Source organism: Osmerus eperlanus, chromosome 13 (genome assembly GCF_963692335.1).
Source record: "Osmerus eperlanus chromosome 13, fOsmEpe2.1, whole genome shotgun sequence".
Taxonomy (NCBI): Eukaryota; Metazoa; Chordata; class Actinopteri; order Osmeriformes; family Osmeridae; genus Osmerus; species Osmerus eperlanus.
In genome coordinates this window covers 16,089,773-16,106,847 of record NC_085030.1, presented here as the reverse complement: position 1 = coordinate 16,106,847, position 17,075 = coordinate 16,089,773, and the positions used below count along the sequence as shown (strand labels likewise).

Sequence of the window (17,075 nt, the reverse complement as noted above, 5' to 3'; positions counted from 1 at the left end):
TAACTGAGTATTCCTGAAAAAAAATATATATATATATTGTGCTATTTCTGTTTTGCAGTCAACAGCAGTTGCACATTTTCCCTGAAGCCAATAACTAGCATTGTATGCACTTGCACATTTCTCCTGTTAAAACAAATCTCAAAATAGACAAGTGTTATTCCTCACAAGCGGTTTCACTGAGCATCTAGAAAAAGATATTCAAGTAGCTTAGATGTACTGTGTGGTATATTATCTTACCAACAGGCATCAAGATAGATTTAGGACCAGTAAGCTTAAAATTATTTATTTCCCGTACAGGTCTTAACTTGGTGGCGTTCCTCATCATAGTGCTGTCATATGGAAGCATGTTTTACAACATCCAGAGAACAGGCACACAGACCACCAAGTACAGTAACCATATCAAGAATGAGGTGACTATAGCAAAGAGATTTTTCTCCATCGTCATCACTGACTCTCTTTGCTGGATACCGATCTTCATCCTGAAGATCCTGTCTCTCCTGCAGGTGGAGATTCCCGGTAAGACTCTGAGCCGGCTGGTGAAACACATCCTCTAAGTGGCTTCAAACAGCCGGGGGCCACAAACAGCCGGGGGCCACCGCATTCTTTAACTACCAGTCAGGGAATAGTATCTCGCTTTACCACAATTTACAAATTAATTGACAATGTAATTGTTTTTTGGGGGGGTTTGAAAAGGTTTTGTCTCTTCATTCCCAGGCACAATTAAAGTTTGGAGAAAAAGGCTATACTATAATATGAGGAAATAACCAGAATGGTTATTATGGCCTGGGATTTATCTTCTTTAGCTTTATTTATTGCAGAGACAGAGATAGGAAAGCAGGTAGAGAGAGAGAGAGAGAGAGAGAGAGAGAGAGAGGGGAGAGAGAGGGAGGGAGAGGGAGAGAGGGAAGACCTAGGCTGCAGAAAATGCTCGAATCCGGGCATTGAACCGTGGCCTCTTTGATAACGGCCTAAGCCTTGATGATGCATGCTCTACGCGTTGAGCCAACAGGGCTACCCAGGTCTGTGAATTTTCAATTACAGGCTAAATTATCTAGACTGAGGCATTAAATTCAATCCCAGTAATAGTCATAAACATTTTCAATCACGCTGTATTCATTTCTGTTGGTGAGCTGATGACACACCAACAGATGGGGTTCTATTCAGGGAGTCAGGTGGCTGAGCAATGAGGGAGTCGGGCTTGTAATCAGAAGGTCGCTGGTTCGATTCCCGGCCGTGTCAAATGACGTTGTGTCCTTGGGCAAGGCACTTCACCCTACTTGCCTCGGGGGAATGTCCTTGTACTTACTGTAAGTCGCTCTGGATAAGAGCGTCTGCTAAATGACTAAATGTATTCAATCCTATATCAACGTCTGTGAAAAGAAACTTTAGTTAACTTTGGAAATCTTGGAGGCTGTCAAACCCTATATTTACCCAATATATTTTCCATGGTAAAAGCGTGGTGCATCAGTAACGTCACATACCTATTTGCGAATGCTGAAATTACATTTTATTTGACTTTGATAAAGTATTTCGCAAAGCCTTGCTGTTTCTCGGCTGCTAAAATAAACACTATTTCCAAATCAATCTAGATTCATAGAATTTCTATTCCACATAAAACTGACTGTATGGCCACACACAGCCAAACCATAGCCTTAGAGAATACCTGCCATCTATATCTTTTCATCTGATAGATTCTTTCATCTCCTCCCCCTCCTCCCCCTGAACAGGGACAATCAGCTCCTGGGTGGTGATATTCATTCTACCCATCAACAGCGCCCTCAACCCTATCCTCTACACTCTGACGACGAGGCCCTTCAAAGAGACCATCCTGCAGGTGTGGGACAACTACCGCCAGAGGAGGCCCCTTCTAAGCAGCCACCCCGCCCACCACCCCTCTCTCACCTGGCAGGAGATGTGGCCGCTACCCGAAAACAGCCAGACCCTCACCTCTCCAGAGTACCTGCCAAACCCGTCAGAAGTCTCCTGCACGACAGGAAAATCACAGCTCATCACAGTGGAAAGTACAAATGGCGTTTAGTACATCAGCCCTGGAGATGCGCTGATAGTATTGATGCCCAACCGCCAATGCAACTCCAACATGGGGACATTGATTCGTGTCATTGGAGACATTTTGTGAAGTCAGGGATGTTTATAGGATCGATGCTCGAAATGGACAGACATCGCCCAAGCTGTTAATGGAACTGGTGTGATTATTGCAACGTTCCATTGAGGTTCCAGCGAAGAGATGTTTCATTCATTCATCCGCTCAGTTTGTGACTGAAAGACTCTCATCATCTTCTGTGGTTTTCATGACCGTGATAAAGTACTTATTTTTATCATGCTCCAGATGTACAGAACACAATTGTATAAAATAAATTAAATGTCGTCATTTGATGTTATGGACTGAAGAGGTTTGGTTACCATAGTGTGGTTTTCATTGTCCCATGTCATTATTTCACATTAACTTATTGTTTAATTTGTGTTTCATTAGTACTGGGCGATGCTGTTTTAATATTTTATGCAAGGTTGGCATTTCAAGACAGTCGTCTTCAAGTTTCATCTTGTTTTCTAGTCGTCTTCTTTAAATTCAGACGGCTGCTTTTTCAGATCTTGATGTTCAAAAGTCTCAATAATGGCGAACGTCTATTGCCTGTGAAGATACATTTATAACACAGACTACCAAGCCAGAGACTTGTTGTTAGACCCCTCAATACTGTGGACATTTATTTTATAACATGATGACACGTAAAAAACATGTTCCCAATCACAATCCTACAACTGTAACAACGTGCGTCTTGTGCTTTACGTGAAGTTTCATTTGGTGTGACTATTATATTCCTGTGAGTTTTGACTTCGGACTGTCAGGCTGTTTAGATATTGCCCATCATTCACCTCGTTCAGATATCAATTCTCAGTCTTGTAGATATGTTCAACTGCCATAATAAAGAAAACATGCTGTCAATTGACATATTGGTTTTATCATGTCAGATACAAGCAGAAACGGGAAGTAACGAAGTAGGCCTACAAATACTTTACCCAAGTAGGTATTTGGTGTCGGTACTTTACATTTAGACATTTACATTTAGTCATTTAGCAGATGCTCTTATCCAGACCGACTTACAGTAAGTACAGGGACATTCTCCCCAAGGCAAGTAGGGTGAAGTTGCCCAAGGACACAACGTCATTTGGCACGGCCAGGAATCTAACCAGCAGCCTTCTGATGACTAGCCCGATTCCCTAACCGCTCAGCCACCTGACTACTTTAGGCTACTTCTTTTTCTGACAACTTTTTTCTTTCATTCCTCATTTATTACACAAATATCTGTACTTTCTACTTCTTAAATTAATTTTCAAGGCAGGCTCATTATTTTAGTTTTAATCTGTAGCTATTTGGTGGCATGATCAATATTATTTATTGTCATTGTGTGCCTTTTCTCATTTCCTGGCTATCGCGCACAGCAAAAGTAAGCTAGTCTACAAAGCTACCATGGAGCAAGGCAGAAGGCAACAAGAAGAATCTAAAAGAAAAGTTTACAAATAAAAGTTTGCATCATTGATCAATACTTGATGAGGAAACAGGAGGTCACATATAGCTGTCGTCAGAATATGTGACCTCCCTGTTACATGGCTGAACATGTCTGACACACCAACCAAACCATCTCAGGTGACTTATTTGTCCTTGCCATGCATTAAAAAAAGACAATCCCCAATCTGGTCAAGATCTGGACCTGGAAACAAGAGGCTTTGATTGTGTACTACTTTTACCTTTAAACATGAGTAGGCTATCTGTACTTCTACTTGAGTGAAGGATGTGTGTACTTTTGCCATTTCTGGACACGAGTCAGAGTTTACATTTTTACTGTGCTGAAACATAACTGGAATGACATTTAGTAAAAAAAAAATCATTAAGAAATTCTCCTTTTGCGCAGTTACTGCAAACGTTTGACACCACTGAGCATGCCTGCGTGTGAGGGGTGCGCAGTTTCACACTCACGAAGATTTTGTTATGAAACTCATTTGGTAATAGCCGAACCAGTGTAAACATTTTCCGAACAAGATTACAGAATCACTGTCGTAAGGAGGCTTGGAGGTCACTTCGTTGAATCAAACTAACATTGAAAGGATCTTGTTAGCTGGTAAACTAGCGCTAGCTGACAAATGAATACAATGTTTCCAGCTAGCAGATACTCAATTCAAGGTAAGTTAGCTAGCTGTTCAGCTACACTGACAGCTTTGCAAATCTTTGCACTCTGCTAGCCACACGCACGGGCGTGAATTCTGTAGGTTGATCAACATGGATACTATGTATACGTTTCCGACGTTTTTTTGTTTAATGTATTGCAATGTTTGTATTCAAGTACAGTAGTCATACAGCTGATCAAATCTCTTGAATGGACGCATACAGTGCCAGTCAGCTAGCTTGATAGTACATTGCAATGGTGCTAGCTAGCCTATGCTACAGTAGCCGCTAGCTATTAAAATCTAGGGTAAAGGTGAAACCAGATATAGGTCACATAGTGTCCTTGTATCTGTTCGGGATAATTAGCCAGTTAACTTTATATTTATCCAGTTAGTCAACGAAATAGCTATATATTTTTAAAATTGATAACATTGTTGTTGTAGCTTACCTTAAATTAGTCGGCTTTAACTCAAATAAGATTGGCTGTTTAGAGAATTGTTGTGACTGCTATTACTGTACACTAGCGGAATCAGTATTCTAGTAGGCTACCAGTAAGAGGGAGCCACGTGGGTGTTTCATCCAGTGCTTAGCTATCCAGCTGTCAATAAATATTGTGAAGTTATGACTCAATTAGCTAATGTTGATGCATAGACAGGGATTGTCAATACGTGCAACGTCAGCATCTCATAATAAAAGTTGAATCACACTGCTGGAGTTTCTGATGGCTGGTGGCATTTAACGCTGTATGACTCGAGACAGCTCTCAACTCGGCAGAAACTTTCCTCCGTATGCCTGCGCCTGGTCCATTTATTGTATATAGCGAGACAAGTTATCCCTTACTTCTCAGCGTGAGAAATACAAAGTGTTGTGTGAGAGCGTGTAAAATGGTTGAAATGCGTGAGCTTCACAGCGAATGCGTGAGACTTGAGAGCCCTGTAGAAGCGGGAGTCATAGCATTAGTGTCAGCGACATGACCATGAAAGCTAATTTGTTTGTTTTTAACTTTCCTAACCTTGCTTGCTAACTTTATCAGCTTCCAGGCTGGTTTCAGTCAGTCCTAACTGGGCTTTCCTGGTTTCCTGTAGCTAGGCGGTGTATACGAGCTTTGAAACACGTCCAAGGAGAACACGGGCAACACCAGCTGTACGTTTCCAGATTGAGATGTTCGTCATCGTCGACGCCTCGCATAACAACACACTACACGATCCACCCACGAGAGAAAGACTCGCGATGGGAAGGTAGGCTAATCCACCCTGTCACTCTCACAATTTATTATAGGGAACATATAGAGGCTTAGGTTAAGACCCATAGCGTTGCTATAAAAATGGTAACTGCAGACTAACAGACGTGCACAACATCATTGAGCAGTTACACTAATGCCTGTATGCCTCACTCTTTCTCTGTCTGTGGTGTGTGTGCACACGCGTGTCTTTGTGTGTGTCTCGCTGTGTGTGTGTGTGTCGCTGTGTATGTGTGTTGCTGTGTGTGTGACCCCTGTCCTACAGGTGTGGAGATGGAGAGGTTTGCAGACGAGGCTGACGTGGTGATCGTGGGCGGGGGTCCGGCCGGCCTGTCAGCCGCCATCCGTCTGAAGCAGCTGGCCAACGAGCAGGAGAAGGAGCTCCGCGTCTGCCTGGTGGAGAAGGCATCCCAGATCGGGGCTCACACCCTGTCAGGTGCCTGTCTGGAGCCCAGCGCTCTCAACGAACTCTTCCCTGACTGGAAGGAGAGAGGGGTGAGCAGCAGGGGTCAGGATCTCAGAGTGTTTTGACTTGGCTGTCTGAGGTGTTGCTGGCTTTCAAACCCTGGTGTCTGTGTTGTTTTTGACTGCAGCGTTCTTTGTGTTGCCTTTGCTTAGGCGCCTTTGAACACCCCGGTGACTGAAGACGTGTTTGGGATTTTGACAGAGAAACACAGAATTCCTGTGCCAATGTTGCCAGGTAAAGACAACGTTATTATGTTTCGTCGAGAATGCGTCTAAGTACACGGAATGTTCTCACAATTTGCGTAACCCTTTTATTTCCCCGTAGCCTTGGCCAAATCATTTCTTATTTATTGAACTCCATGACGTGGTCACACAAAACCAAAGCTGTTCTGTTCCGTTTTGCTGTCATCTGTAGGTCTGCCCATGAACAACCATGGGAACTACATCGTGAGGCTGGGGAACTTTGTGCGCTGGCTGGGGGAGCAGGCGGAGGAACTGGGGGTGGAGATATACCCGGGATACGCTGCAGCCGAGGTACACTGTCCAGGGTTTCCCGCAGAAAATTAGTTAGTTAAGGTGGTATGGTGGGGTTTGCCGTCCGCCCGGGGGGCGGGGGGGTGGGGGGGTGGTTTTTGCGATACACAAACTAGCCCCTGCAGAGAAGGGAGACTGGTGTTGGTCAAGGTTGGGAATGGAAGGAATAAAACAGGACATTGGCGGATATCGCTATTAAAAATTGGAAAAATGTTTTTAAAAATTGCCGACGTAGTTAAGGTGGCAGGCGTGTGGTGCATAGGCGGCTGCCTTAACTGAAAAGTGCTGCGGGAAATCCTGCTGTCACTTTCCACAAGGGGTGGTGGACCACTACTGTCCCTCTGGGAATTTCCCTCGGGATCAACAAAGCATCTATCTTATCCTACTGCGACTCCTAGGAGTTTGACCTGACACTGGTGCAGGGACGTAGGTTTGTTCTCAGGTATTGTTATAAACTGAGGATGCCGCTGTTAATTATGGTTTTCTTAATAAAAAGGGAGGGGGTCGTTTTCATGTCCCACCCATGTGTCCGGAAACCTCCGCCCCTGCCTCTCACTCTCCTCGTGGGACGTCCTGAACCCTGAGGGCCTCAGTCATACTGGAGGACACCACAGCTCCAGCGACTCTCACTGGAATTAATCTGACCTTATTTGTTTTGTTTTTGTCCTAAAGGTGTTGTTTCACGAGGATGGCAGTGTTAAAGGAATTGCCACCAACGACGTCGGCATCGCCAAGGACGGCTCACCCAAGGTAACGCCAGGCCCGGCCGTGTCGAGGGCCGTCGCACGGCCGTGTCGGGGGGGCCGTCGCACGGCCGTGTCAGGGGGGCCGTCGCACGGCCGTGTCGGGGGGGCCATCGCACTGAAGCACAACAAACACAGCATCTAAAATCACTCATCTTGAAGTATCCCATATGTACAGATATACACGTGCTAATTTACAGTGAAGCAAACCCCTTCAGTTAAGTGGCTCAGCGGGAATAAGAGACCCTTGTGTGTGTTACCTGTTTGTGTTGAGGCGATGCTTGATTTGATTAAGTGGCCATCTGGATGCAGCGGTCTGAATAGACGTGTTCTCCACTCCCCAGGACGTGTTTGAGAGGGGCATGGAGCTGCACGCCAAAGTCACCCTGTTTGGAGAGGGTTGTCACGGCCACTTGGCCAAGCAGCTGTACAGACAGTTCAACCTCAGGGAGAACTGTGAGCCACAGACGTACGCCATTGGTCTAAAAGAGGTAAGCCCCGCCCAACCTCCCGCATCCTATTGGATAAAGTGTCTTCACATTAGGATAGGTGCAATGTTTTGTTTGGTATTTTCCGTAAGGTATTTATGGAACATAACCACAAACATACCTTTTGTGTGGTCTTTTTTCGTTATGTTATTAATCTAACATTGTTTTTTTATACTGGAATTATTTTTAATGATTAGGTTGTCGTTTAAAATGTCATCTGTGTGTGTATTAATGCACTGTCGAAATGGATAAATAAATGGATAAATTTAATATGAATGAATAACTGATGTTTTTGTCTGGTTTCCCAGATTTGGACAATAGATGAGAAGAAATGGCGTCCGGGCAGGGTTGAGCATTCAGTAGGCTGGCCTCTGAACAGATCCACATATGGGGGGTCCTTCCTCTATCACCTGAACGAGGGGGAGCCCTTAGTGGCCTTGGGCTTCGTGGTGAGTGGGGTATTGGGGAGGGGGAGGAGGGGTGAGTGGGGTATAAGGGGGGTGGAGGAGGGGTGAGTGGGGTATAAGGGGGGTGGAGGAGGGGTGAGTGGGGTATAAGGGGGGTGGAGGAGGGGTGAGTGGGGTATAAGGGGGGTGGAGGAGGGGTATATATATATATATATATATATATGAGACAGAGAGGGAGTAGGAAATAAATCGGTCTGAATGAGATGGGTATGCACTTCTAAGCTGTATGTTACCTGGTGCTAAACGCTCATCCACTGCTCCCCCAGGTGGGTCTGGACTACTCTAACCCGTACCTCAGCCCCTTCAGGGAGTTCCAGCGCTGGAAGCACCATCCCTATGTGGCAGCCACGCTGGAGGGGGCAACCAGGATCGCTTACGGAGCCAGGGCCCTGAACGAGGGGGGCTTTCAGGTGTGTGTGGGCATGTGAGTGTATGTGTGTGTGTGTTACATTATTCTCATTCGTATCATATTGATTGAGAGTGTTCTTGTGCAGAGGGCTGTTAGATTAGGTTAGGAGCGAAGAGAGACACTTCATCTTCTTCTCCTTTCTTCTCAGTACAGCCGGATAGCTGGCACATCAATCAGCCTGTCAGCTGTTTGACAGTGCAGCCTGTGAGTGCTAGGACATATCCCTGTCTGTGTGTGTCTCTCCAGTGCCTTCCCAAGGTGACATTTCCTGGGGGACTGCTGATTGGGTGCAGTCCTGGCTTCATGAATGTCCCCAAGATCAAAGGCACGCACACAGCCATGAAGAGTGGCATGCTGGCAGCTGAAGCCATCTTCCCCAAAGTCATAGAGGAGAGTCCGGAGTCAGAGACAGCAGGTAAGGACCTGGGGAACTTGACATGCCGTCTAGCCATCTGTTACCTCGGAAACATCCAGATGATGTTACTATGGTAGCAGTGCAGGGGCGTAGGCTTGAAAACAGCTAATCTGTTTTCAAACCTCACACACACACACTTTTTATTAAGAAAATTCAATTTAACGAATGCCTGAATTATTAAAAAGAAAACATTTGTTTCACCCACATTTGAAAACAAACCTACGCTCCTTTATCAGTGTATTGGGAAAAACTAGATTACAACTCCACATCTATAAAATCACCAATTTTGTAACAATGTGTATGTCTCTGTGATGTATATGTGGTGTTTATTCTGGTATTCTGTGGTATATTGCGGTTCAGGACTTCACATTTCTGAGTATGAGGAGAACTTGAAGAAGTCTTGGATTTGGAAAGAGTTGTATGCGGTGAGGAACATCAGACCATCTTTTCACAACTACTTCGGTCTGTACGGTGGCATGGTCTACACCGGCATCTTCTACTGGATCCTGAGAGGGAAGGAGCCCTGGACACTCAAACATGCAGGTAGGCCGTTAGAGACAGGATACTTGACGTTCATTAAGACTGTGGTCACAGTTTTTTTTCTTCGGGTCGTCTCCGCCATTTTTCAGTTAAGACCTCTGAAAGGAGGCGGCCGCCCTCCGCTAAAAGCTCAGATTTTTTGCAGAACACAGAAGTGGGAAATAGTCAAACGTTTGACACTGCGCGACTCTCTTGGCCGCTTTTCTCTAGTGTGACCGGAACCATGACAGATAAGACTGGCAGTCCTGCCAAGTAATCTTTTTGCTCTGTTGACCAAAGCCAAAACAACATTTGAGTGAACATTGTCACGGTCCCGATTCTCTCGAAATCATATCGTCAATAAAAAAAAAAAAAATAGTAACCGACCATTTCTACAGAACAAAAAGTACAATGTGCCATTTGAATATGCCACGATTCCTCGATCACCTCGTCTTATCGTCGTGGTCACTGACGCGCGTCCCAAACCCCAAACTGTCTCCTTTCAGGCTTAGATTCCGCGCAGCTGAAACCAGCCAAAGACTGTCAACCCATAGAGTACCCTAAACCCGACGGCAAACTCAGCTTTGACCTGCTGTCGTCCGTGGCGCTGAGCGGAACCAACCATGAGGGAGACCAACCAGCGCACCTCACCCTGAAAGATGACAGCATCCCTGTGGATCGGAACCTCGCCATCTTCGACGGACCGGAACAACGCTTCTGTCCGGCAGGTAGGCCCAGTGGTGAAAATCTGCTATCAACTTTGGGGGGGACAATTATATGACATTTTCTCAAAGGCAATTCCTGAGGGGGACACCAAAATTAGTGCTGTACCACATATTACATTAAAAAAGCGCCATTGTGTCCATAATCAGCAAAGCTCTTTCATTGCGTATTATTAATATTATTGAAATTACATAGTTATGTTTACAGTGATTTATTGGTGGGGACAAATCATATTTTTCCCAGGATGGGGGGGTCATGTCCCCCCTGTCCCCCCCAGGATTTCTGCCTATGGGCAGGCCTACTGCACAGTTCATTGGGATTAAAAGCCGTGGGTATAGTATACGATACAGGATTTGAACTGTGCTTCATAAAAAGGGAAAATGCTACTTTCCCCACTTAAGTTTCTTTTTACAGGTTGTTCATAAATGTTCAGCCAGTGCCAGATTTTCTTTAATAGGATGCGGTTATTGCTGCCTCACTCGGTTGGGTTTTCAATCAAAACATGTCGGAGCTAATTTACCCCTCAGTACAGGAACTGTGCTGAATTTAAAGCAATCACCGACCTCTAATGACAAATGAATTGATGCATAAGTGGTTAATGGCACAGAGACGGCAAACAGGAAGGCAGCTAACTTGTTATTGATAGCAACATAGGGGCTTAAGTTGGTAAACAAACTCTGTAAAATGTAATTACCAATTAGATTTTGCTGCCGCCCACCAACCAAGAAAATATATGGGATAGATTAGAGGTGTAGTGAGTTTGTTTGTACAGTCTTGACCATTGCGTGGAGCTCGTAAAATTATTCTCTTCCATCACCTCCGCCAGGTGTGTATGAGTATGTTCCCCTTGAGAGCGGAGACGGAATGAGACTGCAAATCAACGCTCAGAACTGCGTTCATTGCAAGACCTGCGATATCAAAGACCCCAGCCAGAACATCAACTGGGTGGTGCCCGAGGGTAGTGGAGGACCAGCCTACAACGGGATGTAAAAGTTAAGCATCTATTTTTACTCAGGCATATCACCAGGACACCAAGTGTTGCAGGGAGTTAGTTGCATTCAGGGCTTGACCATGTGCCTAGAGATGGGGACTAACGCTGTTGTTCACCAACCGTTTTCTGAATTATGTAAACTAAACTATCAGTTTTATGTATATATGTTAAAAAAAAGGAATGTTATAATTAGCCACGTACGTAGATTTTCGAAAGAACAATATCTCATAGTTCAATCTGTGCCTTAGTTCGAGGTTTATTTCATTAACAATTGCAAATACATTTGATAACAGCATATTGATTTTGAGGATACTGTACATAATGTTAAGATGCGAATGAATGATGGTTAATAAACAATACAACCAACTCATCTGTGCTGTTTTATTCTGCACATCACGTCTTCATACCCTTTTTCTATGGAATTTGATGAGGAATTTAATTTGAATCAGACCTACATGTAAATTCCAACAATGTGAATAAGCACAAGAGACTTACACATTTTCATTTGTACACTTGTTTTGGTGTATTAAACATTGAGTATAAATAAATAAAAGGAAGAAACAGTAGTATTTAAGTAATGCAGTTGAAATTCAGCATTACCCTTCAAACTGATCAATACAGTGCAACACTGAAGTCAAACTTACAGGCATACGGTTCCTACTAAAAATATCAATATTGCCTACCATTAATTCATAGTTCATCCTTGCAATTACCGTTTGTGTCACTAATAAAACATGAAATTAACCTGGATGGAAAACAATTCTGCCAAAAAAGATTTAAGACAGCTGCATCACACTTCCTGACAGAACCTGGTATCAGCATTTCAGCACACCAGAAGACTTCAAAATATTGAGAAATCTTTAAGGACATCAGGGAAGCCCGCTGAAAGTTAGGCGAACATTTTGGCATAGATTTTCTTCTCCTTTTCTTTCTCTTCCTTCACTTTCAGCAGAACTCTCTTCATCTCATTTCCAATTGCTGTCAACGAGATAAAAGGGGAGTCAGGTGGCTGAGCGGTTAGGGAATTGGGCTAGTAATCAGAAGGTTGCCGGTTCAATTCTCAGCCGTGCAAAATGACGTTGTGTCCTTGGGCAAGGCACTTCACCCTACTTGCCTCGGGGGAATGTCCCTGTACTTACTGTAAGTCGCTATGGATAAGAGCGTCTGCTAAATGACTAAATGTAAATAAAACATTTCAATTAACTTGTCTGAAGGAAGTGCACCAACAACAATGACACAGCGCTTCAGTGTTTACAAATGAACGTCTCCAAATTAGAGGCATGCACTGCCGATGTGTAACCACTGAAAACATCCTATTAGTTTCAAAGTGGCCTTTCTGGTTAGTACAAATAATAGCGATCTATTAATGTGAAAATGCTCCAGTTACATAAGTGTCACTGGAGCATTTTTTTTTTTTATTTACGGAATGGTGCCCTACCTTTGTCCTCTGGTGCAATTTCTTGAGCTTTCTTTAGATCAATCTGTAATGGGAAAAGTTCACAAAAACAGTTCAGCTAGTCAAACAAGGATCCAGACAGAAATCCCTTTACTGTTCCCAGTATCGATCTCTGTTGTTGCACAGTCGATTCAACAACAAGGCCCATTTCTGTTTGGGGACAAGTGTCAATACGACATTATCAATTCCCAATTTTGTGTTTAGGGCTGCAAATGCACCATAAAGATTACGTTTTATCTTAAAGGGGTTTTAAAAGAAACATTTAGTGAGTCAGTTGAAAAAAAAGGATAAGTGGGTACTAAATTTTACAGGAAACTAACAGGAAAAGCATAGATTGGTCTTGTGCTTCACCAGAATTCTTGGAAATACATTTGTTCAGGAACAGTTAGTCTGTAACCAGGTTTTCTAATGACTGTTTCAAAATTAGGATAATTTTGCCACGTTCCACAAGGGTCTTTTTTACCATGGCTCTGCTGTACTCCTTCAGTCCCTGCAAACCCTGGGCCCTCCTGAACAGAGCCTTAGTGTTCGACTGGTTCAGCTCCAGAACCTGGGGAGAGAGAACAGATAACAAAAAGGTGAGTTAGTCCTTTCAGCATGAAGGAATACGCAATTTCAGCCCTTGTCATTGCCCCTTTTCCTACCAGCCAAGTAAACAACTATGTCATTCTTAAAATACTAAACAACAGCTTAAAACTGTTTAAAATAATTCCCTCGTCCTAAACCCAACCCGATTCGCACGTCTCTATATTCACAAAGGGTTTCTTTGGCACCGCTGCTGCAAATAACCCCTGCCCTTCAGGGGTGTGTGTTGTGGACTCTGCAGAGTCTAAGATTACTGCCGTCCTACTTTACCTCATCGCAGCTGTCTACAGCAGCCTGCCAGAGCTGCAGCTTCAGCTTGCAGGCAGCTGTGTTGAGGATGCAGCTCACAGCCGTCGGCTCCAGTTTCTGCTGGGTCTGCTCGTCATCCAGTTGTTCACACACCTCCAGGTACCTGGGACAGGTGTTCAGGCTTTAGGCTTGGGGTTTTATATGCATGCACTCAACGCCACAGGTGTCATCACACCATGTGTTAGTAATCGCTTCTTCCCTCATGTTCCCACTCCGGGGATCAAAGTTGGGCCCCCTCTGGCTGTCACACGCAACGCTTCCAAACACATGGCTTTAGCCAGCTACGCTACCAAAAAGCAACCAATTTGATGGAGCATTTATATTGAGTGTCTTTCTGCTATCCAACTGTTACATCCAGACACACAGCAACAAGTGGTGTTCTTCCAAAAAGCAAAATTGACCATGTAAATATCACAAAAAACATTTCACCTGAGAGCTTTTGAGTATTTCTTGATTGCAGACTGCCAGTCCTGGTTCTTGAAGAAGTTGTTTCCGATATTCTTGATATCCTCAGCAACAGACAAGACCTTTTCCACCTAAACAGAAGGATGGTAAAGGATTTTTTAAATTTGTTCTCTTTATTCATTCATCATAACACAAGGGCAATCCAGTATCTGTATCAAAGAGACTATTCCTCAACGTTCTTGTCCCTAAAAAGCTTGTGCTTTTTTCAGGCCATCATTGTAAATAAGAATTTGTTCTTATTGATCTTGCCCGGGTAAATAAAGGTTAAATAAAAAGTCCCTGGGTTCTCTTGATCTCTCTGAAAATGATTTTCCTGCCTGAATCTTGAGTAGACCTTCATCCCATTACAAAGTGTACTTACATCTTTGAAATCGATGTCAGAATCTTCAGGGAATTCCGGATGTGCGTCTCCAGAGCCATCGCTGGGCGCCACCCCCCAGCCGTCCCCCTCCTTGTGCTCCCCGCACTCTGCAATCACACACGGCTGGGAAGGAGGTAAGACAAAAAGGTTGCACGTACAGAAATACAATATATAGATCCCGCCATATAAAAGTGCAATATTTGCTGAACGTAAACAATCACAGCACGCAGTCTTGAATGCCACGATGTACATTTAGGCGTGAGAGCTGGTGCATCTTATTACTAATTTTCATGTCACGTCAGGAAACTATGGAGAGTTAAATCAATAAGATTATCAATAAGTATACAAAAATTAAGTGAAGCATTTTCTTTTAACCTTCGCGCTGTGGTGGGTCTGAGAGCGCGACGGTTAAAAGGAAATGCTTAAGTTGTCGCAACACGACGGTGGGTTACAATGACTGAAGGGTCACAATGACCCGAAGGTTACACAAGGGTTAAACATTGTATTTTTCGTTAGTTCACCTTCAGAGGCCCATCCTCCTCTGTCTCAACGGCCTCCAGTAGCTTGACCAGCCCCATCCCCTTCAGAACCTGCCCAAACACCACGTGTTTGCCATCCAGGTGAGGAGTAGGCACGGTTGTGATGAAGAACTGAGAGCCGTTGGTGCCGGGGCCAGAGTTGGCCATGCTCAGCAGGCCCACTTTGTCATGCTGGAGGGGAAAAACAGCACATGTTAGAAGGGAGAAAAGCAGCAATGATGTCAGTCGATAAGACTACTCCCTTAGAAAATGCCTGCCAGTGCTTCATAAATGCCTTGTTATACTAACATATCTATATTTGTTTATATAACTATGAATAAGTAATAGGTGGTGTATAACAGAAGCCTTGCCAGCCACTGGCACTGTGAAGTTTGAGAAATGATTGTCTGCTATGTGTTTAATCACTTTACTACCTTGTAGTGAAAGTTTTCATCCTCAAATTTCTCCCCATAGATGCTCTCTCCTCCTGTGCCATTTTGGTTGGAGAAGTCGCCTCCTTGGATCATGAACTGTTTGATGACTGGAATAAATTAACATATTTGTTTTAGTATGCCTCTAATGTATAGATTAAATCAATAGCGCACATTGTTATAATTATCGGATGTAGCAAAGAAAGAAATAAGATTCATAATTTTTTGGAAGGACAACTAGGATGTTTGACAAGAACAATCTTTGTAAAAACATTTACTACTTACTCCTGTGGAAAGGACATCCTTTGAAATGAAGTGGTTTTCCCGTGGTTTGGCCAATCCCTTTTTCCCCAGTGCAAAGTGCTCGAAAATTTTCAGCGGTTTTTGGGACGATGTCATTGAACAGCTCGAACACAACTCGACCAGCTGAGAACAATAAAACCACTTGCTGTGAAAATGTGTATATAGTATATCATGACCTGAGTTTATTCCGTTCTTTGTTTAAATTACGCCACTATAACCGTTGATTATCTGGTAATAGAGTAATGTGTGTAAACATAATTGTAAAAGTATTCTAATGCACATGTTATTACACGTGGGGTTGGATATGTTTATTCATTGGCGTGCTAAGCTAGCTGATTGGGCTAATCGTAGCTAGTTAGCTAGCCATGCTAGCAAGAACAGCAAATGACTTGCATGCGCTATTTGCTCGTAAAAGTGTGACTGAAGTTGGGAGACAGATTTAAGATAGAAATAGCACTTAACCTTTCATCAATTTAACGCGTGTGTTTCTTGCTGTAGAAAACACCAACGTGATTTTTATTATCTAACCTAGCTAAGTAATTTGCAACCTTTCATACGGCAGGAATCAATGAAGCTAGCTAGCTAACCGGCTACTGCTCGGACTGTCTACCTTTAGCCAGTATAGTTCACTTCTATATCTCAAATGTCTAACCTCTTTCTCCACCAATGTCGACATCAAAGAACACACGAGGGTTCGTAGGGTTTGCAGGCTTGTTCAGTGGTATTGGGTTGGACATTTTTTAAACTAGGTAGGTAGTGATGCATGCAATCTAAACCAGTTTTTAGCTTGTCGTCTGTCCGCCTGCCTTCCTCCAATCTCGTGAGAAACGCTTTTTTTTCTTCGGTGGTTGATTCCCAGACTGCAATCTTGTAATATTTTGTGGTACAACGCCGTCTACTGAGCTGGGTATGCAAGTGCTACTTATCTGCAGTACTACTTTTACGGGCAAATTTAAACATAGGCCTACTTACTTGTATACAAATAAACGGTGGTTGTATGATATGGTGGCATTTCGTTGTTTGATTGCGGACCCAAACATCACTTTAGTATCTATCAAGCCCTTGACAGACTTTTCGATGTGTTATTATAGAGATACACTTTGGAGAGGGAAAAAATGAGCCAATAGTAGGCTACAGATATCAAATCTGCGATTGATTGGAGAAGAGAGAGCTATAAACTGGGGGTAGGATTACTGGCATATTGAGCTAGGCCTTGCTGCACAAAAGGAGCCCTCTGCCGGGCCCATTACGTGGAAATTGGAAATCTCTGGTGCAGTGAAAGTACCTATCAGATAAGTTATCTCAGGGGAATGTACGTTTTTTTTCTGGATGGATTATCTGTTGCTTTTCGAAGATTTATCAAAAGCTGAAATCAGGGACACTATGGAGCTGCAATACAGGCTGGTATCTCTGACAGTGGAAAATTGCCATTTTCTTTTTATCTTTCCTTTTTTTCTTTTTTACTTTAAGCAC

At 43.6% G+C, this 17,075-nt stretch overlaps 3 protein-coding genes and 1 long non-coding RNA gene across 4 annotated transcripts in view; 2 read left to right on the top strand and 2 right to left on the bottom strand.

Moving 5' to 3' along the window:
- The window catches only part of rxfp1 (relaxin family peptide receptor 1), a 29,332-nt gene extending 26,382 nt beyond the window's left edge, over window positions 1-2,950 (top strand). Inside the window, exons 17-18 of the mRNA XM_062475717.1 lie at window positions 298-516; window positions 1,728-2,950. Of these exons, the coding sequence (XP_062331701.1) occupies window positions 298-516; window positions 1,728-2,038 (530 nt within the window). The 3' untranslated portion in view covers window positions 2,039-2,950. The remainder of the gene's footprint in view (window positions 1-297; window positions 517-1,727) is intronic.
- Window positions 287-4,838, bottom strand: LOC134031976 (uncharacterized). The gene is made up of 3 exons (XR_009931972.1): window positions 4,629-4,838; window positions 1,903-1,983; window positions 287-497 (listed from the first exon to the last, which is right to left on the bottom strand). It is a non-coding gene; the product is annotated as an uncharacterized LOC134031976 (long non-coding RNA).
- etfdh (electron transfer flavoprotein dehydrogenase) lies at window positions 3,985-11,544 on the top strand. Its single transcript, XM_062475718.1, has 13 exons — window positions 3,985-4,198; window positions 5,266-5,418; window positions 5,686-5,915; window positions 6,039-6,120; window positions 6,301-6,419; window positions 7,092-7,169; window positions 7,507-7,653; window positions 7,959-8,099; window positions 8,384-8,527; window positions 8,773-8,941; window positions 9,302-9,484; window positions 9,967-10,188; window positions 11,010-11,544. Exons 1-13 carry the CDS (start codon window positions 4,159-4,161, stop codon window positions 11,171-11,173), a joined length of 1,872 nt encoding a protein of 623 aa, XP_062331702.1. The 5' UTR covers window positions 3,985-4,158; the 3' UTR covers window positions 11,174-11,544.
- Window positions 11,415-16,448, bottom strand: ppid (peptidylprolyl isomerase D). The gene is made up of 10 exons (XM_062475719.1): window positions 16,255-16,448; window positions 15,585-15,725; window positions 15,303-15,409; window positions 14,872-15,060; window positions 14,351-14,473; window positions 13,954-14,060; window positions 13,486-13,627; window positions 13,094-13,180; window positions 12,613-12,655; window positions 11,415-12,152 (listed from the first exon to the last, which is right to left on the bottom strand). The coding sequence occupies exons 1-10, from the start codon at window positions 16,337-16,339 to the stop codon at window positions 12,064-12,066; spliced, it is 1,113 nt and encodes a 370-aa protein (XP_062331703.1). The 5' UTR covers window positions 16,340-16,448; the 3' UTR covers window positions 11,415-12,063.
- Window positions 16,449-17,075: the final 627 nt, after the last annotated feature.